Source organism: Pleuronectes platessa, chromosome 17 (assembly GCF_947347685.1).
Source record: "Pleuronectes platessa chromosome 17, fPlePla1.1, whole genome shotgun sequence".
Taxonomy (NCBI): domain Eukaryota; kingdom Metazoa; phylum Chordata; class Actinopteri; order Pleuronectiformes; family Pleuronectidae; genus Pleuronectes; species Pleuronectes platessa.
This window is the reverse complement of record NC_070642.1, coordinates 4,694,414-4,720,785: the sequence shown is the minus strand read 5'-3', so window position 1 is coordinate 4,720,785 and position 26,372 is coordinate 4,694,414. Positions and strand designations below refer to the sequence as shown.

Here is a 26,372-nt window from a genome sequence, read left to right as displayed (position 1 = left end):
GTATAAGGCAACTCCCATTACTGAGGAAACAGGTCAGTGTAGATCCGTTATTGAGCCACCTCTGTTAGCTGAGCTAGAAGCGCTCCTAGCAGCTTACCTTATGGCTACAGAGGAGCAGCTTGGAGTGGAGGTCGCTCACGAGCTTCCCCTTCAGCACAAGCTCTTCTTCCAGAGCCTTCACCCTCTCCTCCTGCTGGCTCTGCTGCTCCAGCAGCTGCTCCTGCTCTTTGCGCTCCGCCTCCAGCCTCTCCTCCACCGCATGAAGGTTGAGGCTGAGGACTTCCTGGCAGTGGAGCAGCCACTCCATCGAGAGCTGCGCCAGCTGCAGGACCTTGAGAAGATCCGGGTCCACCGGGCTCCGGCACTCCTGGCACCGCTCCCCATCCAGGCTGCACAACATCACTTCCTTGATGTGCTCCTGGAGAGTTTCTATATCCAAGTGGCTTTTTACATGGTTTATGTCCACCTTGTACATCTGCCGCCAGTCCACCGTCTCCCCGCGATGGCGGAATTTGAAGTGGGGGACAGTGGAGGTACCACTGGGAGAAGTCATCCCTGCTGCGGGTACAGACTAGTGGCTGAGCTGGTAGTTCAGGATGGACTAGATCCCTGCTGATGAGTGGCTCCCTTGGGTGTCACTCGTGTAGGGGTACTAGATGCCGTTGTGAAATGGCTGCAACAAACAGAGAGACGATAACATATCATCTATTTCATCAAAGGAGGCACTGATTACATAGAAGATGAGTCTTCTATGTCATCAAAGGAGCCTCTGAGAACCACCCCGGGGGGGGGGGGGGCGCGGACACTCTCCGGGGGACTGGAGACTTCCTGTTTTTCCAACTTCAAAGAGTACGATGGAAATTTGTCAAAAACTATCGCAAAGAGGCAAACAAGAAACTAACCCATAACTCTTCTTGAACCCTCGACACCCGACATTTAACGGAGCTAACAGCGGAGAAGTTCTTCAACATGGATGACATTAAATTAATAATTGAAGTGGAGAAGTAACTTGAGTTGTATGATTCTCAGCATATGTTGTATAAAGACAACACCAAGAAAGACACATGTTGGGACGCTGTCGCAGTTAATGTTGGAGCAACAAGTCAGTATATGCTTGAGTATATCATTGAAAAAAATGATTAAATGCAGTTTTTACTGCAGGCTGATAACAGCAGAAGTATGTGATATTATTAGTAATGCGCGGCTGTGCATGGCTGCCCACTGCTCTGTGTGTCCTCCTGTGTTCACCAGATGGGACAAAAGCAGAGAACAAATTCCCCCCATTTGCATGTCTTATGTGTGTGGGACAAATACATGTATCTTATGAAACATGCTGATCTCAGAATGTCTATTGTTGTGGTTGGAGCAATGATATATTAAGAGACAGAGATACAGAGATACTTTTTAAACAGTTTATTGTCAGGATCATTCGTGTCATGATTTAACAGATGGATGCTCTTAAAAATGGCCAGTGTCTTCTGACACTTACATGTACGCTACGAAACACAGAGGTGATGAGAAACATTTCAATGCACATTTCATCTAGTCCTAACAGACACGTTAATGAGCCGTCGCTCAGCAGATGTGTCATCTTCAAACCACACACGCTGGTAATTCTGGGGCATTCACTCAAAACTGGAATCTGCGGAACTGTCGTTGTGCTTCAAAGTGTGTTAGATCGGAGTTTCTAAAAAATCGGTGACAGAGCTGTGGCCTCCGACTCCTCAACCAGCAGCTGATCCAGCTGTGGAGGGAGATGCAACACTGTTCTCCTCTCCAAGGCACATTTAGGAGTTCCTCAGTCACGACCACGACAACATGCTACTGTAGGTCGTGACGTCCATTTCACACAAAGCACAGCTCTGCACGTCTGTCATGTTCACACATGGATGACTGGATGATCTCTGCAGCACTGACTGTCCCATCCACACGGACAAACAGACGGTCAGGGGGTATTGTACAAGGTGGACAGAGGTATTTACTGACCCTTCACTGAGGTGGTTCACACGCAATGAAATCACAATTTTACTTCTATTCGCTTCATCTGAGACGTGCAAGTTAAAGCAATCCTCGCTACATTACAAAAGAAACACAATTCTTCTGATAACAAAGATAAAACAGCAAAGGTTGCTATTAAACTCTACTAAAATCTACAGTAAAAATAGGAAAATAAAGGCACATGTACAGCGGTAAATCCGTCTTCTGTTTTATTTTTTTGTTCTGTTGATTTTCAGTTCTGGCTGAGAAGCTTAGCAGCAGAGTGGCATTGTGCAGTGGGTCGCCGCACACTTCTTCCCTTTGTGTGAAAGATGGCTTCTCATTGGTCGGCTGCCGTGACCAGTTCAAACCACTGCCTGAGAGCGTCGCTCAGCGTCTCCGGCAGGGCGTTGACGTCTCGCAGGATGACGTAGAAGGGGAAGGGGAACTCCTCCATGTAGGTGCGGATCTCTGGGAGTTCCCCCGGCCCTTTGAATATGGGGACCTTGATGTCGAGGATGGAGTCCTGCATTGAGCAGAGACAAAAACGCTGCTTAGTAACAGTTTGTGTATGGAAAAGTAAAATACAAGTGAAGTCAAATTCTGCTTTTCTCACCCGTGAGTTGGGGTTGTCGAGAACCACGAAGATGACAAACACATTTGCGCTGCGAGCTGCTCGCACTGCTGCCGTCACCCGCTCCTTCCCCTCCAGGAAGAGACCCCTGCCGTCAGAGACGATGACCAGCAGCTGGGCCGTGTCTGTGGAGGGAGGTCAGAGGTCAGAGGGGAACGGTCAAGGGTATTAAAGATAAATGAAACAACACGTGCTGTTAATTAAGTTGTTTAAATGAGGTAAGGACTGTGAGGTGATAAAGTACATGTACAGTTCAAATCTGATGTAGAACAGCTTATATTCTTATTTATATCAATTCAATTTACATGAAATGGGCTTTTGAATAGCAATTGAATCAGCTTGAGTCCAACGCAACATGCAACTCTGTTAATTCCTTTGGGAAAGGACCAACGATTTCCATTTCCCAGTCTAATTGTGATATTTTAAATCAAGAGAGAATCATTAAAAAGACACGTTTATGTTGAAAAGGACTAAAATACATGTGAGCACTGGCTTCAGTGGCATACTGGGAAATCTTGCATTGTGGGACTGAGCAAAGTGACATACATGAATGAATAATTTATTCGGTACAAGTCTTGTTATTGTTGCTCAGTGTTAACAGGCTTAGCTGCTTGTTGAGCTTCTACATAATTCATAATTCTGCCTGTATCACAGTGACATGAAGGGAAACGCTCCCTCTGAGGATTTCAGTCACTTGTTCTTCCTCTTTGTCACATGACAGGTTTTTTATGGATCAGACCTAATCTGACTCCATTTACTCACACAGGTTCAGCAGGAAGAAAGACTCCAAGCAGTCACACACTTTAAAAACTTTTACAACCAATAAAACCGTTTATGAACCAACAAGAGATGTTTAATGGTTTTTAAATGTGCTGTTATTGATCAAAATGTTTTGGGTTAGTAAGATTTGAAAACAGATGTGATATTGCTGCTTAAACTTTGACATTTCAATGACACACACATACACACACATCTCAAAAGTCCCACTATACACAGCATCAGTTGACTGAGCTGGTACAGTCAGCACGTAGCGTGAGTCATTACCTGAGTTTACAGATCCTGGAATCTGCTGCCGAGCTGCGAGAAACATTTTGGTGGAAGTCTCCATAAACTACAGAGGAGAGAGAGGGATGAGAGAGTGAGTCAGACGGGAGGAGCTTGTTTGCTCACAGTATGTATGCAATCATATGAAAAGGCACAAGGCGGAAAAGTTAACTTGTTTAAAAGCTTTTCAAACATGTATTCCTTATACGAGGTGGGTGTCTCGGCATGGGAACACACAGGAGGAGTCTTATTAAGGAAAGAATCACGAAGCTTTTAAAAAACAGGTGTAGTATTTCTTACAGGCGTCAGGATTAAAGCATGATTTGCTGTTCAAGGTCAGTCATGTTTAAAAGGCAAACATGAGCAGCGACATTAGTTCAAATTTGAGAACAGAGGATGGTCGACCCCCCCACCTGAGCTATTCTGGTCTTCTTCTGCTGGAACTGACACAGTCGGAGGATCCGAGCCCCGGACTCGTCGTTGAACTGCTGCTGGAAGGGGTGGAGCAGCTGCACCTGCTCGCCAAAGCTGAACACACCAACAGACATGACATGAACATGTTGTTCACCACGAGCTGTGCATTCCAGTTTCCCTCTTGTTTCTTTTGGGATCACGTTTGTTACTTTAATTTACGTTTTTCTTCTCTAGCATCATTTGATCACTTTCTATCTTCACTGTGCAAATAAACTAAAAACAAGAATTAAAGAAAAAAAGTCCTTACCTGCACACAGACACCTGTCCAACCTCCAGTAGAGTGAGAGCGTTGATGATCACTGACAGGGATTCAAACGCCAGCTGCACCACACACACACAGGTCATTTGTCAGATATTTACTGCAATTTCTTATATTCACTATGATTCTATAAAACAGATATTTCTGTACAGATAGTGAAAGGACCTGTCCTGTTTTATACCAACACAAACCACATTTGAACACAGCTTTAATCATCAATAATAGATTTTTAATCTATGTAACAGCTTTCTGGAAGAGCTATAACACGAGTATACAAGGTTACATGACGGGGCTCTCTCACCTGTTTGGAGTGGTTGTCCACCATACTGGAGGAGTCATCCACAGCCAGACAGACATGGTACTCCCTCTTACTGGGCTTGGTCCTCCTCAGCCAGATCTTGTCTTTGCGGAACTGACTGGCGATGTAGGGGATGACCTTCCTCATGTTCAGACGCTTCCCTGTGCGGTAATCTCCTCTGTGAAGCGACAGTGCAGCGCCACGGTCAACACCACTGATTAAACGTAGAGGCTTACCAGGCTACTATGGTTTTTTTAGCTAAGAACTTTTTGGATACTTTTTCCTCACTCCAGTTAAGTGTTAAGGGCAGAGGATGTGGGAATATGGGCTATAATCATTAATTGATTTAAAATAATCTGAGAGAATGAGGAAAAATATTCTCTGTTCGGTGAGACAACAATTTTACTCCTTATCCGATAAAGACAAACTGTTATGTTTTCATTTAGCCATTATGGATACTGAGCGTAGATTGATCCAAATTAGCATACAACATAATAAAGTGAGCAAAAGTGAAGTGGTCTTAAAACGTTCTAAATCAATTTGCCATCTTTACCCTGCAGCACTCATGGTGTATGTTGTGTTGTGTTTGTACTGACTTGAGCTTGGCGGCCTGTGTGGGCTCCAGGATGAGGCGGAGCTGCTCACACAGCTGCTGGGACAGAGCGGAGGTCAGGGTCTGGTACTGATGCCACATGGAGGCAGCTGCACTCTCCTGAAACAGACAAGAACACGTCGGCCACGAGTTACAACCTGATATTAGTTAATGTAAACCACTGAGATCAGAGAGAATAGATCTCAGACACAGCCGGAGATTAAACAACACTACGAGTGATACATGTAGCCTGTGGAGTTTTGGACCACTGGTGGCACTATTGAGCAATTTGTGCAGTCAAAAGTCAAACTGTTTTGGTGTGCAATAGTGCATGTCAGCAGATGTTTTGTGGACATTCAGTCAGACCCACAGACAGAAGATACATTGCAGAAAAAAGCCAAAACCTCCTTAAGAATATAAAGTACTGATAGATGAACCATGATCTAGTCACACATGGCGTCTGTAGTTCAGGAGATAGAGCGGGTCACTGACCAGAAGGTTAGTGGTCCGTTCAAGTCTCCCTATCCCACACGCCAAACTGATCCTGGGCGAGATACTGAGCCCCAAATTGCGCCCGCGGGCAGTGCCAGCAGTGTGTGAGTGATGTATGATACAACTGTATGGATGTGTGTGGATGGCAAAACTAAACTGTGAAGAGTTCTGAGTAGTCATCAAGACTAGAAGAGTGCTACATAAATACAGTCAATTAACTATTTACACAATTTACAAAGAGTGGAGGAGGAGACTTTAGATTAAACCTCCTGTTGCAGCCTCACCTCCTCCTGAGCTCCTGGAGCCAGTTTGTGCCAGGCCTCCAGCTGCAGCTCCATCTCCCTCCTGATCTCCTCTGGGTCTCTCTCTGCTTTCTGCAAACACAAACAAAGAGACACGACTTTGATAATAAATTCTTTGTTTTTTGGCCTACGGCGAAACAAAAGCCCTGAGAATGTTTGTGTAGGACGAGGAAGAAGAGCAAAGCTGAGTGTCTGTGTTACAGCGGTTGTTTACCTCCATGGTGTCCATCAGCAGCTCAGGAATAGTGTGAATTGTGGATTCTGTGCTTCTCTCTGCTCGCCTATCTTCTGCGAGACGCTGGCGGTCCTTCCATCTCTCCTGGTCCTCCTCCTCCTCGCCCTGCCTCTGCACGTCCATCTCCCCACTGTCTACACCTGCACATGGACAAAAGGAGGAAGAAGTGAGATGATGCTCAGCTTTCTTTAAAAACAACTAGAAATTCATAACCAACATAAAGGAGAAGAAGATATGCTGAAGCTGGAGAAGAACATATGCTGAAGCAGTAGAAGAAGATATGCTGGCACCTTTCTGGGAGGCCTTGGTTGAATCCAGCTGCTCAGGCTTCAGCTCCTGAACATCAGCGGCACGGAGGTCCTCTTCCTGGTCCTCTGTTTCCATGGCAACATCCTCATCTTTCTGATCCTGGTCCTGCTGAGGCCCCGCTGCTTTCTGCTGGTCTGCACTTGCCACATCTGGAAACACAACAGTCATTCATCCGCCTATAAAAACACTGATCTGAGGTTCTCATGGGCTACTTGTGTGTTTGTGTGATCACTGACCGTATGTCTGAGTGTCGTAGGCCCTCTCTCCCTGTTTGATGTGCTCGTACAGCTCAGAATCCTGCTGGGCGTCGCTCGGCCTGTTGTCTGCACTTCTGTCCTTGCTGCTCTCCACTGTACGCAGACGCTTGTTTATTTGTTCGTTGTAGTCGCCTGTCGATCGCTCGTTGTCTGCGTGGCCAGGCTTCCTCTTGAAGCTCTGGAGCAGTGGAATAAAAAGAAAGCTGCGATGAGATGGATTGAAAAACAAAAGGCAAGCAGAAACGGAGCCTGATCCCTGTGAGTCGTACCTGAGTCTTGCTCTGAGTCTGTGTCTGTGCAGCCATTCTAGCCGTCAGCTTTGACTGGTGACCATCTGCTTGGCTGGCATCAGCTGACCCGCTCCCATGTTCCTATAGAAGAGAGAAAAAGGTTTAATATTTTAAATTCAATCGTCTGTAAAGGGACAACTTGACTGTGGATGAAGAATGATCCAGATCTGGCTCCACTGAACTGAACCAGGCCTGTGCTGAGTTGATCAATGGCAGCAGCCGCTAAACTTATGACAGTGTACAATTATTTCTGACACGATCCCAACTTTCTCTGATATCATGCATACATAAGCAACACACATTTTAGATAAGGATGTCAGCAGTTTTATTGCCACTGACTGCAAAGCTTCAGGACATGAGGAGAAACGTTTCCTCTGATCTGATCTTTTCCTGTTTAACTGCACAGACAGATTTTATTAGTCAGATGTTTTATTATTAAAGCCCTATGAGACGATTTCTGAATATGGGCTATACAAATACAATTTGATTGATTGGTTGATAATGTGTGAAGATAGGTCGCCATTGACTTCAATTGGTTCGGATTCTGCTGCTACAAAATTTACCTCTGAGATTCCAGAAGTGTTTTGTGGATTATGACACTTCACCCACCTGTCCATCGGCATAGTGGTGAGTAGATGATGATCATTTATTTAATAACAAAGATTTCATTTTTCAGTGAACTTACCCTTTAAGACTTTTCAATGAATTTCCAGGCCCAATTTATTCAAAGTCAAGGATAATATTGCTACAATAATGACACCTCTGTACCCGCTGCTGAAACCATGTCTGAACAATCTGAAGACTAAACCTCTTCAGGTCTTATACCGTGTCCCACAGTTTGCCTGGTTTCACTGGTTTGGGTTTTCTAGAGTAACACGCCTCAGACAGGTGACGCTCTTGATTCAGTTCAGAATGAAGTGTACCTCTTTAGCTTGGTCTTTCTCCGACGCCTCTCCTCCCAGCTCCACAGCTGTGTCACTCTGGACATTCTCCTCTCCAGTCTGACCGTCTCGGTCATGCTCCTTCCTCTCTGCTGACTCTGGCTGCTCCTCATCCCCACCCTCCTCCTCTTCATCCTGCACGCATGAAAAATCATTATAGTGAAACGGAGAACAAAAGTATGCGTTTGGAGAGAAGTTGCAGAAGCTCCTTTAAATACACACTTTTGGTTTGTCTCCTTTGTCGTCGCGAACAGTGTGATCTTCATCTCTTCCTGCCTCTTGTCCACTCTTCTCCTTCTCCTCCTCCTCTTCATCTTGCGCAGCAGACTCCTCGTCAACTCCTTTTTTCTCCCCTTCTCCCTCCTCCTCTTCAGTCTTGGGCTCTTGCTCCTTCTCCTTCTCCTCTCCTGGTAGGTCTGTCTGTTCCTCCTGCATCTCCTCTGCTCCTTCATCCTCTCCTCCATCTTTCTCTCCATCCTCCTTCTCGTCCAGGTCCATGGCTTTTTCATCGATGTCTAAGGGATTCTCTTCTGAAGAGGGAAAACATGTTTCAGAGGCTAAAAGTTATGGTAATGTATTTCAGAGATACTGTTGCACGTTCTGTGTATGTATAATTACCAAAAGATGCCTCTTTATATATCAGAAATATTTGTACTCAGTTTTTAGCACAATAACTTCTGAAAGTTATGTGTTGCTGAAACAGCTTTGGTGCTGTTCTAGGACTTCTTTAGATGACATTATACTGAATGTATTTAAACTGTATTTTAACCAAAAAGGATAGTATAATTTCTTAGGTTTTTTGTTTAACATTTGTATCTTTCATTACAGGGAGTTTTTTCCCACTCGAATAAATCTACCACACAGTTCAGTGTGCAGAAGGTCTGAATACTCTGAGACCATTTTGTCAATATATAAATTCTTCATCAGCTTCATTCTCCTTAAGCAACTCCCTCTAAAATCACTGTCCTTCAACTACATGTTCATATGATTCAAAAAGCAGCATCTCTAAGTTCAGCAGCAGGTCTCACCGTCACCCTCGCCCTCTCCATCCTCTCCAGGTTCTTCATCCTGGTCCAGATTGAGATCCTCGGGCAGATCCATGGCCTCAGCCTCAGGCCTCTTGTCCTGCTGACCGTGGTACGGATCCACTTCATTCTCATCAAACTCCCTCTGAGAAACAGCAACAGCACAGATCAGACACAGCTCAACCACAGAAGTAAGAGGAGATCAGCGTATGCAGGGAGGAGTACCTCTGAACTTCTTCAGTTCTTAATGAATATTACCTCATCTCCTTGCTCGTGGATCTTTTCTTTCTCCTCCTCAACCATCTGTTCATCTTTATCCTGGTTTTTCTTGTCTTTGTTTGGCTCTTCAGCGTCCAAGTTGTCGTCTTTGGCAACCAGCTCAGATTCACCCTGACACAGAATCCAGTGTTGACAGGAAATTAGGCCAGACCAACAACACCTCACTGGTCTTTAATATTGATTAATGTGAAAAACAGCCAATAAAATACTTAGTGGAGACATTAACGATGTATGTTAAATATTGTTTTAGCCTGATGGTAATCTAGTGTCCTTTACCTGGTCCATGCCCTGGCCAGACTCTTCCTCCTGGTCACTTTCCTCTTCCTCCTCCTCATCATCATCTTCATCATCTCCCCACATCCTCTCATCCAGAGTGTCAGTCTCGCCTTCACCCAGGTTCCCCATCTTTTTGTCCAGATCCTCCTGGTCCTCTTTATCAGAGTCTTCATCTTCACCTGAGAATGATGAATGGAAGACGGATCTTATGAGCAGTTATTTTGGAAGAGGCGTTTTTACTTTCTGAAATTTTTTAGTCGTTGGTCACCAGCACGAGATGATAAAAAATGAGTTAATTTTTAACTTCTTATAAAAAGAAGCCTTCCTAGCCTGATCTTACACTGCAACAAGAAAGTTGTGCCTGCATCCGAGTACATTTCTGACCAGGTTTAAAACAGCATGAAGGGCGTGAGAAATCTAAGAAGCCCTTCCTTCTATTCTACGTGCTGCTTAAACACAAACTTAATTAGCTGAGAGCTTATTAACACAGACTGTCACTTTTTGCAATAGATGGTGCATTTAATCTGCAGTGGGTGTGGTAGTGTCAGGTCACATGACCTGGGTTTAAGGAACCCACTGAAGTCTGTGTCAACAAATCAGGACTGAGATTTTTTGTACTCCAGTTTCCCAGTAGCCAGCAGTAGGGACTAGAAAGCAATAGAAAAAACCAAGAAATTGAACAAAAGCAAAATGGGTGGGCCACATCACCTGGTTCTTTCTCATCCCCATCATGCATCTGGCCATCAAAGTCCTCGGACATTTCAATAGCGTTGTCTTCCGCCTTGATTTTCTCTTTATCCTGTTGTTCTTCCTTCTCCTGGCCCTCCTGAAACGTGTCCTCCACCTGGAGGAGGATTGGAGAAATGTTGACCAAACCAAAAATCCTCTTTAGAGATTCAGCAGTAACGTGACTTACTAAAATAATAAAATTACAGGATTTTGTTGTGGTAACTTCATGTCTTTGATATGTTCCATATTTTGTTGATTTGATTGCAGATGCACAGAAAACCTCTTGCTGGCAGTTTTATACCACTGGAAACTGGATATTTGTTGCCGGTCCACAGGTTGTTGGGACATCTGCACTTAAGTAGTTTAGCATTTTTTTCTTTGAAAACTATAATTTGTCACATTTGTTTCAGAAACAGGGGAGTTCATTCAAAATCTCATTGTTTGGAACATCCACCGCAACTGAGAGCTGCAGAATAAAGCTAGTTAGAGGTGAGATCAATTTATTTGTAAATGCTCCTTTCATTACCTGATCTTCATTTTCAATCTTGTCACTGACGTCTTTGGTGCCCTCTCCCTCTCCAATACCACCACCCTCGTAGTCGTGGAACTCTGTGGCACCTTCTCCATCTCCACCGGCCGTCAGCTCCTCGGGCAGGCAGAAACCCTGAGGACGACAGAACAATCAGTTAATCACTGCTTTCAGTTGAACTTAATCACCCAATAATGCCTGCATAACTTATTAAAGAACAATTCTACAGTGAAGCGGAGAAACGTTTGTTGTGTCTGTACCTTCTGGGCGAGCTCAGTGAAGATGCTGGCCAGTACAGTCAGCAGTTTGCCTGTGCTCCTGTGTGCTCCCAGGGACACAGCCAAGTAGTATCGCACCAGGTCGGAGTAAATCCCAAGCAGGGGCTCCAGACGCACCAACATGCTGCATGCCCGGTTCACCTCCTGAACACACACAATGGCCAAAAGAGACACATTAAAAACAGAGCAACACGCATACTGATATCGCTGAACATTACGCATAATGTAAACCGAAGGGCAGAACACGTTGAGAGGTTGGGTGTTAATTGTCAACATTATCACTCTCAAAAAGACATTATTGTGATTTTAGGCTACAAATGAGTAAATCTTCTAGTCTTTGGCCCTTTAAAATTACTCAGAGGAATTAGATTGTCACTACAGTGCTACAGATAAGTTGTTTTCAGATATTCTATGTGCAGCTGTTTATACCTGGAGCTGTGGTGGTTGACAGGCGTCTCTGTGTGTTCTCAGAGTGCCGAGCAGCTTCTCCAGTCTGACGTTAACGTCTCCCACACACAGAGTCTCCACCTCTGCTTCCAGCTCCTCCTCCATGAGACGGGCCAGGTGACCGGGCTTCAGCAGGTCCTCCACAGGTTCTTCATCCTCCCGCTTTTCAGCTCCCTCTGAAACATCTAATAACATTGGATAGTTAAGGACAACCATAACTGCTTTCAGTGCTGTTTGAAAACATGATCCAGACAGCCTCAAAGAAATGTTTTCAGAGGGGATTTCCCTTTGCTGATGGTGCATGTTTTCTTAGTGACTATTAGTCTCTCTTGATCAAATTGCTGTGTCCCTAATTGTTCACAAACAACTGTTTTGAGGGGTTTACCAAGATGATCTGAAACGCAAAGATCTGTAATAGATACTGTGGATGAAAACAGTTGTGAATACATAGTAATTATGCAAATTGTTATTGAAATTCTCCATTTATTACCTAAACTGTAGTAGCCTCCCATAATCTAAGCGGGACTGACAGTTCCATAAAGAACTGAAATATTGTTCACACCTCTAATAATAATATAAATAAACTCTAACTTGTTTTTTTTATGTTATTTCTTCATTGTGGGGCTGTGTCCAGCTCCAGCGCACGATGCATATTTCTTTCACAATAACAAACTCCCCCATCTGTTAGTCAGAAATCCAGAAATCCTGACATGTCTGATGCCCAGTGGTTCATCCGCACAATTCTTACTGATCTCAGCAGGCAGGCAGACTTCAGTCTTTTTCCTTTTCCTGGCCTAGTACACCACATATAAAATAAGCTATGTGCTTTTTCCTGGCAAACAGAGCACCTTCAGTCCAGACTACGGTTTAAAAGTTTTGACAAAGTGGCAAATTTTTCTATAAAACTAGTTTCACTTTATGCTTTATTGAGTGTAGAATTCAAGTCAATTCAAAATTAAATCTACAAACAATAAAATGTCAAACAAAAGAGCTCGGAATATTTGATTATATCTATTTACATCAGCTGAAAGTTTGGTCTAATTGCTGCTGCAGTGTTTTCACACATCCAGAACATTTCAAGACATTTATCATCATGGAATCTATTTACCATCTTAAAGATGAGTCCATTCAGCTCTGGAGTTCAAAAGAAGCCTTTCTACTAGACTGACATACCTACGGTTATAAAGTAAAAGTGTATATTGCAGCGGGGAGAATCCATTTAGTTTAATCTTCAATAGTTACGTCTGTGATTTTGACTTGGCATTTGCATGTGATTTTGAATATTCCATCCAGCAGCTGTGCAGACAGTACTGCATCAACCTCACCTCTCTTGTCGTCTCCAGACTGCTCTTTCTCTTGCTCTTTCTTTGTCTCTTTCTTTGTCTCTTTCTGTGTCTCTTTCTCCCTCCTCTTCACAAGTGCCTGGACAGCGCAAAGCACCGTGTTGATGTTTGTCTCCAGCTCAGCAGAGTACTCGGTACTGAAGGCAGACTGGAGATCTGTCAAACAAGGGGAGGAGGAGAGTGAGTGTGTGTCTGTCAGTGACCACTGACAGAATGGCAGCATCAGGGAGACTGGTCAGTGAACTCACCCGGGTGCTGGGGTCCCAGGGAGAGCAGCTGAGTCTTCCAGGTGGTGAACTCAGTGATGTTACTCTCCACCTGGGCTCTGACATACTGCAGGCTTGTGGTGATGGCCGGCTGACTCTCTGCGCTCCCAACGCACGTGGCCGGCATGAAGAGCTGCTCCACGCTGGGCATCTGAGCCGCTACAGCCCCCAGCTGGTCGAAGCTTGAACAGCACATCACAAAGTTGTCCCTGTGGAAAAAATAGCAGTGTAATCAGGACTGTACATTAGATATCTAAAAAATAAAAATAAACTTGTGGGACGACTGTTTTACCATGTGTGGAGTACTCTCTCAGAGTTCTGCTTGGCCACAGTGTCCAGCTCCACCTTCAGGCTCTCGCTCTGCTTCAACATTGCGGTCACATGCTGGTGTAGCTGGCACCACGTGGTATCTCCCCTCCTCATCAAGCAACCAGGAGGCTGGCGGTGTACAGCCAGCGGGGACGGGCACCTCAGGGTTTGCTGCCTGCAGCTGCTCGTCTCCTCTACCTGCTGAAGGTCCTCGGGGCAGCACTGTAGCAGCCAGGCCAGCTGCTGGAGGAGCGTGGTGCACTGAGCAGCCAGCTCCTGGCCTCTGCTGACCCAGCCCTGGAGAGAGGCCTGGGGCGGGATGGTACAGCCTGGGTCATTACCGTGGCTCTGGAGGTGGGTCTTGATGTCCTGTATACTGTTAGTCAGCCTCCTGGAGGTGGTAGGATGGAAAAGGACAAAAGGTTATATTGCAATACTAAAAAAACACAGGCATTCCAACTCAATCTAGATCATAGATTATTATAATAACATTTAAATAAATAATTAAACAAAATAATTACAGCGGTAAATGAAAACAGTATTCCTCTAGTGTGACACCCACATTATTATAAAAAAAGTAATTGGAGAAATCTGGTCCCGTGGCCGCACACTGACCTGAGATGGACCCACTGCTCTGTGAGTGTGGCCAGACGTCGCCTCTGTCTGAGAAGCAGCTTGAACATGTGAGAGGTGAAGCCTCTGCAGCGCTCGATGTTTCCCAGACCCAGCTCCTACAACCAAACAATAACACACACATCAAGGATAAATACACATAACACACAAACAAGACTAAATTGTGGATTATCTTACTAAGAGTACTCTGTGTGTTACCTTGGCCGGTTGCTGAAGAGCAGTCAGCATGACCGTTTTCCTGGCCCATGAACGATAGAAGTACTTCTGACATCCATCCCACGCTGCCAACAGCTCTGTGAACAACCTGCAACATCAAGAAGGAAAATGGTTTGGAGGGAGTACACTGTGTTGTCCACTACTTAGGAGGTCTTAAATAGAATTAAAGCTACAATTCATAATAAAAATTTATTTGATAAATTGTCCCTCAAAAACCTGAGGTTAGACTTCATAGATTTTGCTGGACAGCAGCCACTGCAGCCATATCATGGGATAGTGGTAAACTGTAAAGTTTAACAGTAGCACAATTAGCGTACCTAACTGACTTACTAGGTCACTTACACAGCAACTAATTATCTGAAATGTCCTAAAATTAATTAACTTGCGTTTAACCAACATAACATTTCAAGGCTTTAGCAGTAAAACCCTGCAAAAGAGAATTTGTCCCCCCCCCCCCAAATGATAGCTACAGGTTTCCCTTTTCTCCTCTACTACAAACCTATGAATTATTTTCTATGGTAGGTAACGATGTTAATAAGAGTGTGCTGATTAGTGTGATAAATAATAGTTGCACAAGTGATAAAGGCAGGATGTCAAACAGCACTTCTTTACACAGTACTTTCTCTATTACATGCCAATCACACACTGTCGGCAGAGCCCAGGGCCATTTTGAATTCAGTATCTTGCAAACTTCGTAAGCCAGATAGGAGGATCGACTGGGGATTGAACCACTGACAGTTCTGGTTAGTGGACGACCCGCTCTAACTCCTGAGTCGCCTGCCCACACATAATATATTCCAACATAAAACACGGCAGGTAGACTCAACAGAAAATTGCATAATTTGGCAGAGATTCAGCAAAAGAAAAACAGTGTCATTCAGCTGTTGGTGCTCGGTGTGAGTGTGAACAGGATCTATTTACGTGTTCTCAGCCTGCTCCTGGTTGCTGGCAGCAGAAAGAGCAGTGCTCATCTCCAGCGGCTGCATACAGAGCGTTTTCTCTGGGTCAACTGTCCGGTTCCATACCAGGCCTTTACGGTACGAGAGACCTGGGTTCACAGGGCACAGACAGAAAGGTTGCTTTTTTGTTGTTTCTTTTAAGTCAGTATATTATGTGACATGTCTGAGTCAGAAAAGGGAAACTCACCGATATCTGCGAGCATCTTGAACAGGTCAGACAGAGCTCTCTGCTTCTGTTGAAGGATCTGCTTGACCTCAGACTTCTGCTTCTCCTTCTCTGCCGACATGTTGATGGTGAGACTTTGCAAGTCTCGCAGGTTGCTGATGACCTCACCTGGAAAAACGACAAGTCCGAAAGTTTAAAACCCTCCTTGTGGCCCCTGCACTGAATCAGGTACCCATGGGTTGTGTAAAAAAAAAGTTATGTAATTGTTAGTGGTTAAAATATGTTTAATCCATGGTTTAATCAGGTCGCTGGTCACATGTTAGCTGGTCTGGACGGGTCTGGGTTTGACTTGGAGATAATAGTGTAACAGTGTTTTTGACCTGATCTAGACTCTAACACCTTGTATCGACAAATCCAATGAGAGCACCATGTGGCGCTGTCTTCTAATCACAGTCATGTCCAAATTTATTCCAACAACTGGACACACCGTCCCCATACACTTTGTTCTCCTTCCTGTGGTTAACCTGGTGCATTGCTTTATCCTACATACGTGCACAATATATCAAGACAGCTGAGACGTGCTCATCGAAGCAATGCTCCACAGCAACTCCAATGGTAATAAAACTACATTAAGTCCCTTTACAATGCAAAGTCTTTATCCTGTCAGCAGCATGACTGATCAGTAAATGTAAACTTTAAACACTTGTTTGTTATTTCTACCTGTGAAGTAGTCCAGGTCTTCAGCCAGTTCAGGTACTGGGTTTTTCTTCGCATGCTGGTTACATAATTTCTTCATCTTCCTGGTGAGAACAGGCAGACGTCCCAGTAGAGATGAAGCTTCAACCCCTTCCTCCGGCTCCTCATCCTGAAATACACAGTTAATCTCTGGTTGTTTATTCATTATTCAGATTCAAATGATTCAAAACAAAATAAAATTAATGGATTGTTAATTTGTGATGCTGAGATAAATACTAATGTGTCCTGTTGAGACTTGTACCTGCAGATCTCTGCCCTTCCCGGGGAGAGTGCTCTTCAGAGCCTTGCGAACTCGATGGATGGGGGTTTCCTCAGGGTTGGTGTCTACACTGTCTAAGCTTGCGCTGCTTCCCTGTTCCACCAGAGCAGGAGCACTTGGACCACTCAGAGCCTCCGCAAACTTCTTGACAAACTTGAAGAGAGTCCTGAGGGAGAAGAAATGAGCAGAATGTAACAGCCTGTGGTGGTAAAGTCCAAGTGGATTGTCTGACACAAAGTCAACACATCAGACAAAAGAAATGAAATTCATTCAAACTGAACCATTATGACTTATTGGGCTGTTGATCTGTACAACACGGTGAGTTTGGGGAAGGATGAATAGTGTGAATTAGTGTTTAAGTTTAAATATTCAACTAAATGTGAGTTTTGCTGATAAAAAGCAGACTGTTGGTTGTTGACTGACCTGATCTTAGACTTTCATATTGTTATTTAGAAAATAATGTACTGTCAGTTAAAGGATATATATATTTTTTAATGATTTAAGTTCCAGCGCCCACTTGAGGTGGTATGTTCCAAACAGGATCCAAAGACTAAATATTTTCATAAAACCTTGAACCGATTTTGATTTATGAAAGTTTATTTAAATCTGACCTTGAGTTTTAAAGTATATCCTAAATCTGACATGAATCTAAATAGAACGGAATTTATTCCGAGCTGCTTAATGCAGATTTTCATGTAAGAAATTTGTAGCGCCCCCATGGGGTCAGCTGATGTGAATTTGGTTGCCTGAGTAGTAAGTGTCTCTTTTCCAGTTCTATCAACCACTCAAAGCACTTAACATTACAGTTTTGCTATTCACCCGTTCACCGAACAATATGAAGCACTTTCTCTATCATACAATCTGGAGTTCAGTAACTTGTCCAAAGAAACTTTAGCTTGGGGAATGTGGGAGACTGGGCTCTTTAACAGGGTCAAATCCAGAATATATCTTACCGGTGTGTCTTCTCCACTGACACTTTGATGGACCAAAAGCTGACATCGTTCCACTTGGAGATCTTGACAAAGTCCTGAAAGCAACAACAGTGGAACTATTTAATATCCATGCTCCGTATATTCAAAGATTTATTCAAAAAGGCATTCATCTGACATGCAGGGACAAGGTTTCAAAGGACCATGCAACGAACAAGGACACTAATAAACACTTATTTACCTTGAGCTCCTTCTCGATTGGCTGCCTGAGTTGACTGACTTTGGTCTGGATGCAGTCAGAGAACTGACTGTAGTATTTATGCAGGTTCCACAGCAGACTTGACAAAGACTCTGTAAAACAGGAAGCAGTTAACACGTCGTTTCTCTTGAAGAGTGGAGTCTCTCTCTCTCGGCTAAAAGGCAACAGATAGCAAGTATTATCTTGTTTTGACCTGGAACTGAAGGTCAAGTCAGAGTCAAATGCATTTTGAAACGATAACTCCAGTGCTGAAAAAGTTACTTCCAACACATTATTCAGTGACATCTGACAGCATGATGCACAACATGTGGACTTGTTAGTGAAGCTCCTAGGGATGACCCTGTCTGGTCAATGGATCAATAAATGTCAGTCGATTAAAAGGTTGGTCTTGAATAATGACCAAATGAACAAATAAAAGTCGGCCCAAGAAAACCATAAGATTGCATAAGGCATAACTACATATATTTCACAACAAAGCTCTTTTAAGAAATGAAAGGTTGTTATTAAAAAAGCTATTGAAAAGGTTAGAGGAAGTGTTGAGTTTGTAGTAATGGCATAATCAAAACAGGGCAAAAGGAGCACATCAAAATTAAGCTTTATACTAACATATGATGAATTATACTATAATTATCCTTTCTCTTATACAAACCTCCTTCAAGTGAAGATGTGTTACATTCTGCAGTTGAGGTGAATAACAGGCCCAGTCACTATTTGGGGAAATTCAACGATTCTGAGCAGGAATGCTACCCTTGTATATATTACATATTTTGAGCTTATAATTTAAAAATATCATAAAATGATGACATATGCACCTGGTCTCCACTATAATTAAAGATTAGGGTTCCTGTCATGATGCAGTGACCAGAAAGCTAATCTAAAGCTACTTTGGTTTTTGTTTCACAGTCCATGTAGAGGGGAGGATGGTCATGGTGATTAATAACTCATCTGTTGGATATATAAATACTGTAATAAGTCGGACATGTATGGTATAGGCCTCGTGTAGGACAGAGTAGTGATGGCTGACCTTGTCCAGGCTGGTTGGGGACCAGAAGGAGGTGGCAGTGGAAGCTGAGCAGCATAGTCAGGCGAGTGTGGAACTCTCCCAGGGTGGAGCCCTCCATGAAGGCCTGGAGAGTGGAGGACACCGAGGACAGGGAGAGGCGCTCCACCTCCTCACCTGAGAGGAGAGTGAGACAAGAGCCAGGGTTGGTGTTCAGAACAATTTCAAGAATTCATGCACGTCATGTGGAAAAAAGTTAATCGCTAAATCAACTTTTTTAAAACCAAATGTTTTGTTTGTAAAATTAAAGGAATCACCTGTATTAGCCTCGTTCTTCTGTTCCGCCAGATACCTCTCTACCAGCTGGTATATAGAGAACCAGTGCTTGGTTGATTTCTCATTGTGCCGCTTCATTGCGTTGTCCAGACTGCTCGACCAACAACTACCAGACAAAAGTGACAGGACACATTTCCATTAAAACAAGGAGTTTGAATCTCTCTCTACACTAAGTACCTCAAACAACAACATAGAAACTGTTTTGATTGAATCATTCTGTGACTCACTTGAGCTCCAGTTTGCGCCACTGGATAATGAGCTGGGTGACTGGTTCCAGCTCTTTCCGCAGAGAGACCAAGCGGCTGGCGTTATTCTCCCAGTCCTGAGGACAGCAGCAGAGAACAGAGGTGAAGACAAGAAGCACAGAGCTCTCCTCTGAACAACAAACTAACATTTCAGAAACTGTAACAGGCAGATTTTTTGTTTTCTAAATGTTGATTATTAAAATTGTCACAGATCATATTTTCCAAATGTATCAACATTTCCTGCAACTCTAAACTACATTATACTTAAAAATACATATCCTGTGAGGCAGCGTGTGAACTGAGCTCACCTGTGCTTTACTGAGCAGAATCTCCAGACCGTTAAGGAATTTGGCGAGTGGACTGGCCAGACTGAAAACCATGATCCTCTCCACCACCACAATCAGCTGAAAAACAACATACACAAACACAGGGTTACATTTTATAGCCTAAAGTTTAATAACTCATCTGTAGGCTCTGTATGACATAACAGCTGCATGTAAAGCACAAGGTTACCTACAGGCCACAGGAATGTTCAATTCTAGCACATAGTACTTTTACTGTGTAACTATTAATCCCATGGATTTGTTTCACAAATTTTCTCTGTATGTAAATTCAAGTTAAATCGGTCAGTTAGTAGATGTGGACACTAATACCGTTTCTCCCACCAGTGAATTATGTTCTGTTTTACTTTCTACAGATTCTACAGATTAATTTGCCCTCATCTTGTTAAAGGAAATTGAATCCCTTCTTGCTCACTCGCTGTAAACCTTGATGTAAAAACCGAGCTGACCTGTACGAGTGCTGGGTGGTCTGGCCAGTCTTCCAGTCTCTGCTTCACTGCCACACTCAGCTGCTCCAGAACAGGGAGACACTGGCCGGCCTCGCTCATGTTGGGCTGCTGATAAAAGTCATAGGGTCCATCTGAGGCGACACGTAGACCATCGGGACCCCCTGATCCCTGCACCGTGTTCTGCAGGAGGGCAGAGAGCAGCAGCTCACTTCCTGTCAACTGCTGGTCCAGTTCAGCATCTGAGGGGGAACCAGGGCAAGCCATGAACCAGTTTTCATTTACATCACTGCATTTCTGCTGTACTGCTAGCAAACAAAAGATACTGACCCATCAGATGATAGAAGCGTGACATCAAAGGGGCAGCGATCTGGTAGGAAGATACCAGAACTTTGATGGATTCTTTGCTGTGATTGGCTGTTACTGTGCTCTGATACCACAGAGATCGGGCGTATCCCAGACACAGCTGCTGGTGGACCTGGACCACCATGTTCATGGCAGCCGGAGACAGGGAGGCGCTCTCAATTGACTCCTCCTGGGCTTTCTCCTCCTCTTCGTCAATCTCAGAGTCTGTTGGGCCCTCCAGGGTTGGCTGGGCTATGATGTCTGCAAAATCCTGATTAAGAGCATGGACATAAAGAATGAGCTGAGAGGAAGTATGATCCCATTTCCATTATGTAAAATTAACTAATGGCAGTTTGTCAGTGATTGCCATCTCTGAGTTTGTCCTTCCAGCTCTTTGGCCCTATATTATCTAGACTGTTAACCAAACAAATTAATTCAAGGAGTTTGGAGATTTTGCATTCACGAGGCAAGATTTGTGCTCTGTGAGGTCACAGTGACCTTGACCTTTGAACACGAACTTCTATTTCGGGTCATCCTTGAGTCCAAGTGAATGTTTGTGCAACATGTTATGATGTTCCCTTTGGATAGAACTAGCATATTGTCTTCAGAACAACGTAAGGTTATGTGACCTTGACCTTTTGACCTCAAAACCCCAAAATGTAATCAGTTAATCCTTGAGTCCAAGTGAATATTTGTACCGATTTTGAAGAAATTCCCTCAAGGCATTCATGAGATATCAAGCTCACAAGAATGGGACGGACAATATGAATGGATGTACGGACAACCTGAAAACATATGGCCTCTGTGCCAGCACCAGCCAGTGGCTGATCTGCACACATATTAAGACATGTTTGAGCATTTCTGTCAATACCTTGTTGAACTGTGGGAACTGGTGTCTGAAGTCCCTCTCCTCCTGCTCCTCCTCAGTCAGTCCTGAGCCGTGCAGTCGAGAGCGGTTGCGGTACAGACTGGCTTCCAGCTGCTCTCTCTCTCTCTTCTGTCTCTCCTGGTCGTCCCACTCGTTCACCATTGCCTGGGAAGCATCATGTTACAGTCAGTACAGCAGCAATCGTTAGAAAAAAAAGTGCAGAATATAAACTTATTTTGATTACATAAAGATGATAACATAAAACAATCATTATAACTACATTGCACACAGTGAGAAAGGGGAGACAGATGTTTGACACACAAATCAAGGCTCTGACCTGGCAGATGTGTCTGAAGAGGCTGTGTGCCTTGGAGCTGAACTCTCCTGTGGTCAGGGTATGGCACTGCACGAGCAGCAGAGCATTCAGAAGCAGCGTTAAGGACTTGGGGACCACATGCTCAGAGTCCTGTTGGGGCAGGAGCTTGCCCAGGCAGCGCAGAACATCCATACAAGTGCTGGAGCAGAGGAAGTCAGCCCGGGCCAGGTAAGAGGGAAGACTGGAGGACAGGGAGGGGAAGGCCAGCAGGCAGGACACCAGCTTGTGCAGACCTGGCACAGGCGTGAGTGAGGCAGCCACCTGGGAGGCCACCAGCCTCATGCCATGCCGGAGCTGGAGGATGCCAGTCCGCACTGGCCCGACCACATCAGGGTACAAGGGGTATTCCTCGGGCAGCCTCTGGGAGAAGCGCTTCTGGGAGTTCTGCCAAACAGCCTCCTCCTTCAGCAGACTCTGAACAAATGACCTGGATTTGGAGGAGGAGCCCTGCAGGGCCTTCAGCAGGTGGGCCAGCAGGTCCTCGATTCTGGAGGTCTGGCCGATGCTGCAGAGGTAGTGCTGGAGCTCCTGGAAGAGTCGACCATACTGAGGCTCATGAGGGCGACAGGCCTGTTTCCTGGAGAGCTCAGCTATCTGATCCTTCACCTGCTGCATACGGATCCACAGGTACCTGCATCCAGAAGGTGACGCATGAAGTTTTAACAGGGAGGACGGCCTCCAACACACACGCACCACAATCATAAAAGTGACATTTAAATTATATAATTTCATCCAGTTATCTGAATTTATCAGGATTTTCAACAAAACCTTATATATTCAGTTTAAGTCAGTTGTCATAATTGCCGTTGTAATGTGACGCTTATGCTACAGATAACTGCTGAGCGATTTGGCTGCAGATTGCTTGTAAATTCACAATGGTACTCATTTGTGCTTAATAACAAATTACAACCACCAAAATAACGTACAGGACTGTGGAAATTAATTGATCCATTGGAAAGGGGGGGGGGGGGTGGATTTTTGGTCAATTAGAATTAAATGGGATGGTTACCCCCCATACCCTCTACACAGGTCAGTAAGAGGTTCTTAGAAGACAACTGCTTCTCAAGAACTGTACAATTTGGAATCACTTGGTCGAATGTGAGTATTTGAATACACATTGAAGGTCACAGGGTGAGACTGGTTCTGACCTGATCCGAGGATGCTGGAAGCCATCAGTGGTACTGCTCTCCTCCAGCTCTGCTCCAGTCATCAGCTGAGATGACAGGCTGCGACCTCTCCACTCCTCCTGCAGCAGAGTCAGCTGCAAGAAAACGATGGAAGCATCAGTTTAAAGTATTTCCAGCAATAACCACAGCAGTATCTACCACTAACCACAACATTCTTTTTGACTTGTTCTGTAGTAAGACTGAGTCAGACAACACAATTTTATTTGTCACATTTTCTTCAAATATCACAGTATATTTGTTATTCTGCTGTTATAAAGTTTAATTCCAAGGCTGTATCAGCTAAGATCCATGTTGATCGAGGTTATGGATTATAATCAAATGAATTATATGAAAAATCACATGATATACTCATGGCTCAAAGGGAGTCAAGGGTAATAAACAGTAGTTTTTACAGACAACAGGATATTAAGCACTAAAACCAGTCGGCTGCTGACCTCTTGCTGAGCGTAGTTGAGTTTGTAGGCCCTCTTCACAGCTGGGTCAAAGATGGTCTGTGGTGTCCACACTTTAATCTGCAACAGGCCCATGTTGACCCAGAACACTCCAGCGCGAGCCAGCGAGTTGGTGCCTTGGACCTTGCTTTGGACGTACTGCTGCAGGCAGGTGATGCAGGACTCCAACAGGCTGTCAGGGAGCAGATTGGGGGGGAGGAAGTCTCTGAAGACAGTCTGGATCTCCTGGGCAGCTATCAGAGGGTCAGCATCCTCCACCAGGCTCTCGCAGCTCTCCATGTAGCCCTCCTGCAGACTGGGAGGCAGCAGGTCGGCCATGCTCTGAAGCTGCCGACGCAGGACCACGCCCTGCAGTCTGAAGTCGGTGCCCCTGAAAAGATGTGGTGGTGATTAAAAACCTTTTTTAAGAGAACTGAGAGGACTAGGAATATACGTTTCTTCTTATCTACCTGAACTCTGTAAGTGCAGGGATGGCCATATTGTCCCACAACACTGCAGACACATCCTGCAGCTGCTGGATCCTCTCCTTCCACTCCCCCAGGGTGACATGGGAGAGGGAGAGCAGGACGGCTGCTGACGGCTCCCAACGATCTCTTGTCTCACTGCTCATGAGCACTCCCAGCATGCAGTGCGACCACACTGCTTTGCTTAACAAGGCTGGACCCTAAAAACAACATGGACACTCTTCAGGTAATTATATCAAGACCAGCTGGAAAATCTGTTCACTCTGAGAATCAGCAGGCTGAACGAAACATCACAGTTAGACGTAGTCGTTAAAAGGCCTCTACCATATTATCTGCTCCATGGGGCAGCTTTGGACCCGGCTTGGTCTCCGGATTAAGTGGGTCCCATTTCAACCAGCGGTCTGGGCTGGAGGTCACGTAGCTGGTCCACAAGGCAGACAGAGCCTCTGACAAGAGGTCACACCACACAAACTGCAGCTCCTCAGCCGGCTGGAGGGGAGAGGAAGCATTAGCACTGTTGATTAAGTTTGTGGGTTCGAATGAGTTTTCATATTTTTAGTTTTTATTTAATAATAAATCAGAATGTAATCTCAGGTGTGTTTCTGAAAATGCTTATTCTACTGACCCTTTCACTGCTGAGCAGGAACCAGAGGGGCTGCAGCTGACTGACATTCATCGGTGTTGACTGGAGGCAGTAACGAAGATGCCTGGAGAGTTCCCGGCGTATACTGTCTTCTGCCTCCTGATCACTGCAGAATCAACAGCAAGAGTTAATGGAACTGCCAACTGGTTCACGGTCAGTCTCCATAAATGTTGTGTTGTTGAGTGAGAGGCCGATTTTTACCCAGGAGAGAGAGCCAGGTGCAGCAGGTCAGTGCTGAGTCGCAGCTGGTTGAGCACAGCCAGTTCTTCCATCATGGGCCAGAGCTGGGCTCTGCGGCTGAGCTGCTGCAGCTCCTTTCTGGGCAGCTGGATTCCGACCTCTGGCTCCTCCTCGTCAGACATGGAGCGGAAATCTAAGAGACCCCTGGAGGTCATTTGACACTGCTGCTGCTCGACTCTGGACAACAACCTCTCCAGCACTCCTGATGGGATGGAAAAAAAAATTACGGAATTTTTACGTTAATTAACCAAATACAACTTGATATTACAAGTCGTTCAGAGCTTAATGTTTGGTCCTCCATTAGCATCTAAAACAAACATGTGAAAGTGCTAGAAGAAACATGCAAAATAATCAATATTTGTTTTTTATCTTATTATAATTTTTGGTAAAAATCTGTTTAAATTTACATTAGTTTACATTACATACGTTTTTTAAATCATTGCCTAACACCTATATATATATAGAAAAGCCTTTTAATGTCAGACTTTTAAATAGTCTTTTCAGATGTTTGTTTTAAATATTTTCTCTTGTTATCTATCTTTTTTTGTATTGTTTTGCTCTGAGTTGTTATATTCCAATGTACTTTGTAACTCTTTTAGAAAAAGGCTTATATATAAATAAAGTTTTATTATTGTTTATGAGTGAAGTAAAGTAGGTAAAGCATCTGTTGAGACATTTCGTGCTGAAACAACAGACGAACTTCACCTCTCTCAGGGGGTAGAAAGATCTTTCTCTAACACAAGCTCACCAGACTTCTGAGGATCCAGCTGGTTGTTTGCCAGCAGAACAAGGCCCCAGGCTTCCAGCAGACTCTCTTTAATGTCCAGTTGGAGCGCAGCACCCTGAAGTCGGAGCAGATCGTTTCTCCAAGGCCCAGTGTTGCCATCCAGCCTCAGATCACTCACATCTAAGGCTTTACTCAGGAGCTGCAGCCGAGACGCACACTTACCCACCGACTCCAACTGAGGAAGATGAGACGGTTTATGAAGTAAACAGATGTAAATAAACACACATAAAAACAGATAATCTAGCTTTACTTTCTTCTTTTTAAAGTTGGATTTTGACTTTCCTCACCTTGAATGGCAGAGCTTTCCCCAGATTTTTCTGGATGCCTTTCAATGCTGTGGCCACAGACACCGGGGTAGACAGGACAGTCTGGATGGCTGTGGAGACCACCTGCAGCTCCTGGTGACCTCTGGACACACCACAGTCATACGTGTTAGTTGTAAAGACAGTGTGATATAAGGTTTCTATAACACAGCTTTAATGCATTGGTAATGTGTGAAATCAAAATACTGTAATATGTACAACTGCAATCTCAATACGCTACCATCTCTCCAATGTTAGTATCATCAGCAAATATAAACAAAACAAATAGAATTCAAAATTGTGTAACTTAAATGAATATATGAGTAGTTTGAAGGTAAATATTTACTCTAATGTGGTGTCGGTGTCCCCCAGCAGCAGCTGCGGCAGCCGGAGGATGAGGTGTTTCTGCACCCACTGCCAGTGCAGAGACAGCACAGAGATGCCCTGTGAATCGGCCGGCAGCGTGCTGCACACATCCCAGAAACGATCCAGCCACTGCAGCAACTGCATGATCTGAGAAACGACAAGTAGACAAGCACAGGTGAGGTGCTGTAGTAGAAGCACCAGCAGCAGCACCA

The 26,372-nt window shown here is 44.5% G+C and overlaps 1 protein-coding gene across 1 annotated transcript in view; it reads right to left on the bottom strand.

The window, feature by feature from the left end:
- Positions 1 to 1,398: 1,398 nt before the first annotated feature.
- mdn1 (midasin AAA ATPase 1) overlaps positions 1,399 to 26,372 on the bottom strand; it is a 55,900-nt gene continuing 30,926 nt past the window's right edge. Inside the window, exons 54-102 of the mRNA XM_053445034.1 lie at positions 26,141 to 26,307; positions 25,780 to 25,900; positions 25,454 to 25,667; positions 24,667 to 24,907; positions 24,448 to 24,571; positions 24,147 to 24,311; positions 23,808 to 24,022; positions 23,341 to 23,728; positions 22,868 to 22,980; positions 21,681 to 22,350; positions 21,347 to 21,508; positions 20,461 to 20,746; positions 20,134 to 20,372; positions 19,652 to 19,747; positions 19,326 to 19,420; positions 19,080 to 19,204; positions 18,787 to 18,939; positions 17,745 to 17,854; positions 17,528 to 17,601; positions 16,557 to 16,740; positions 16,280 to 16,424; positions 15,581 to 15,727; positions 15,356 to 15,482; positions 14,417 to 14,522; positions 14,201 to 14,316; positions 13,569 to 13,976; positions 13,259 to 13,485; positions 12,993 to 13,166; positions 11,650 to 11,852; positions 11,203 to 11,364; positions 10,940 to 11,077; positions 10,393 to 10,528; positions 9,685 to 9,863; positions 9,388 to 9,519; positions 9,133 to 9,274; positions 8,327 to 8,634; positions 8,087 to 8,239; positions 7,143 to 7,244; positions 6,853 to 7,051; positions 6,598 to 6,765; positions 6,287 to 6,447; positions 6,055 to 6,144; positions 5,283 to 5,398; positions 4,690 to 4,864; positions 4,377 to 4,450; positions 4,069 to 4,183; positions 3,656 to 3,722; positions 2,594 to 2,736; positions 1,399 to 2,503 (exon numbers count right to left, since the gene is read on the bottom strand). Of these exons, the coding sequence (XP_053301009.1) occupies positions 2,318 to 2,503; positions 2,594 to 2,736; positions 3,656 to 3,722; positions 4,069 to 4,183; positions 4,377 to 4,450; positions 4,690 to 4,864; positions 5,283 to 5,398; positions 6,055 to 6,144; positions 6,287 to 6,447; positions 6,598 to 6,765; positions 6,853 to 7,051; positions 7,143 to 7,244; positions 8,087 to 8,239; positions 8,327 to 8,634; positions 9,133 to 9,274; positions 9,388 to 9,519; positions 9,685 to 9,863; positions 10,393 to 10,528; positions 10,940 to 11,077; positions 11,203 to 11,364; positions 11,650 to 11,852; positions 12,993 to 13,166; positions 13,259 to 13,485; positions 13,569 to 13,976; positions 14,201 to 14,316; positions 14,417 to 14,522; positions 15,356 to 15,482; positions 15,581 to 15,727; positions 16,280 to 16,424; positions 16,557 to 16,740; positions 17,528 to 17,601; positions 17,745 to 17,854; positions 18,787 to 18,939; positions 19,080 to 19,204; positions 19,326 to 19,420; positions 19,652 to 19,747; positions 20,134 to 20,372; positions 20,461 to 20,746; positions 21,347 to 21,508; positions 21,681 to 22,350; positions 22,868 to 22,980; positions 23,341 to 23,728; positions 23,808 to 24,022; positions 24,147 to 24,311; positions 24,448 to 24,571; positions 24,667 to 24,907; positions 25,454 to 25,667; positions 25,780 to 25,900; positions 26,141 to 26,307 (8,541 nt within the window). The 3' untranslated portion in view covers positions 1,399 to 2,317. The remainder of the gene's footprint in view (positions 2,504 to 2,593; positions 2,737 to 3,655; positions 3,723 to 4,068; positions 4,184 to 4,376; positions 4,451 to 4,689; positions 4,865 to 5,282; positions 5,399 to 6,054; positions 6,145 to 6,286; positions 6,448 to 6,597; positions 6,766 to 6,852; positions 7,052 to 7,142; positions 7,245 to 8,086; positions 8,240 to 8,326; positions 8,635 to 9,132; positions 9,275 to 9,387; positions 9,520 to 9,684; positions 9,864 to 10,392; positions 10,529 to 10,939; positions 11,078 to 11,202; positions 11,365 to 11,649; positions 11,853 to 12,992; positions 13,167 to 13,258; positions 13,486 to 13,568; positions 13,977 to 14,200; positions 14,317 to 14,416; positions 14,523 to 15,355; positions 15,483 to 15,580; positions 15,728 to 16,279; positions 16,425 to 16,556; positions 16,741 to 17,527; positions 17,602 to 17,744; positions 17,855 to 18,786; positions 18,940 to 19,079; positions 19,205 to 19,325; positions 19,421 to 19,651; positions 19,748 to 20,133; positions 20,373 to 20,460; positions 20,747 to 21,346; positions 21,509 to 21,680; positions 22,351 to 22,867; positions 22,981 to 23,340; positions 23,729 to 23,807; positions 24,023 to 24,146; positions 24,312 to 24,447; positions 24,572 to 24,666; positions 24,908 to 25,453; positions 25,668 to 25,779; positions 25,901 to 26,140; positions 26,308 to 26,372) is intronic.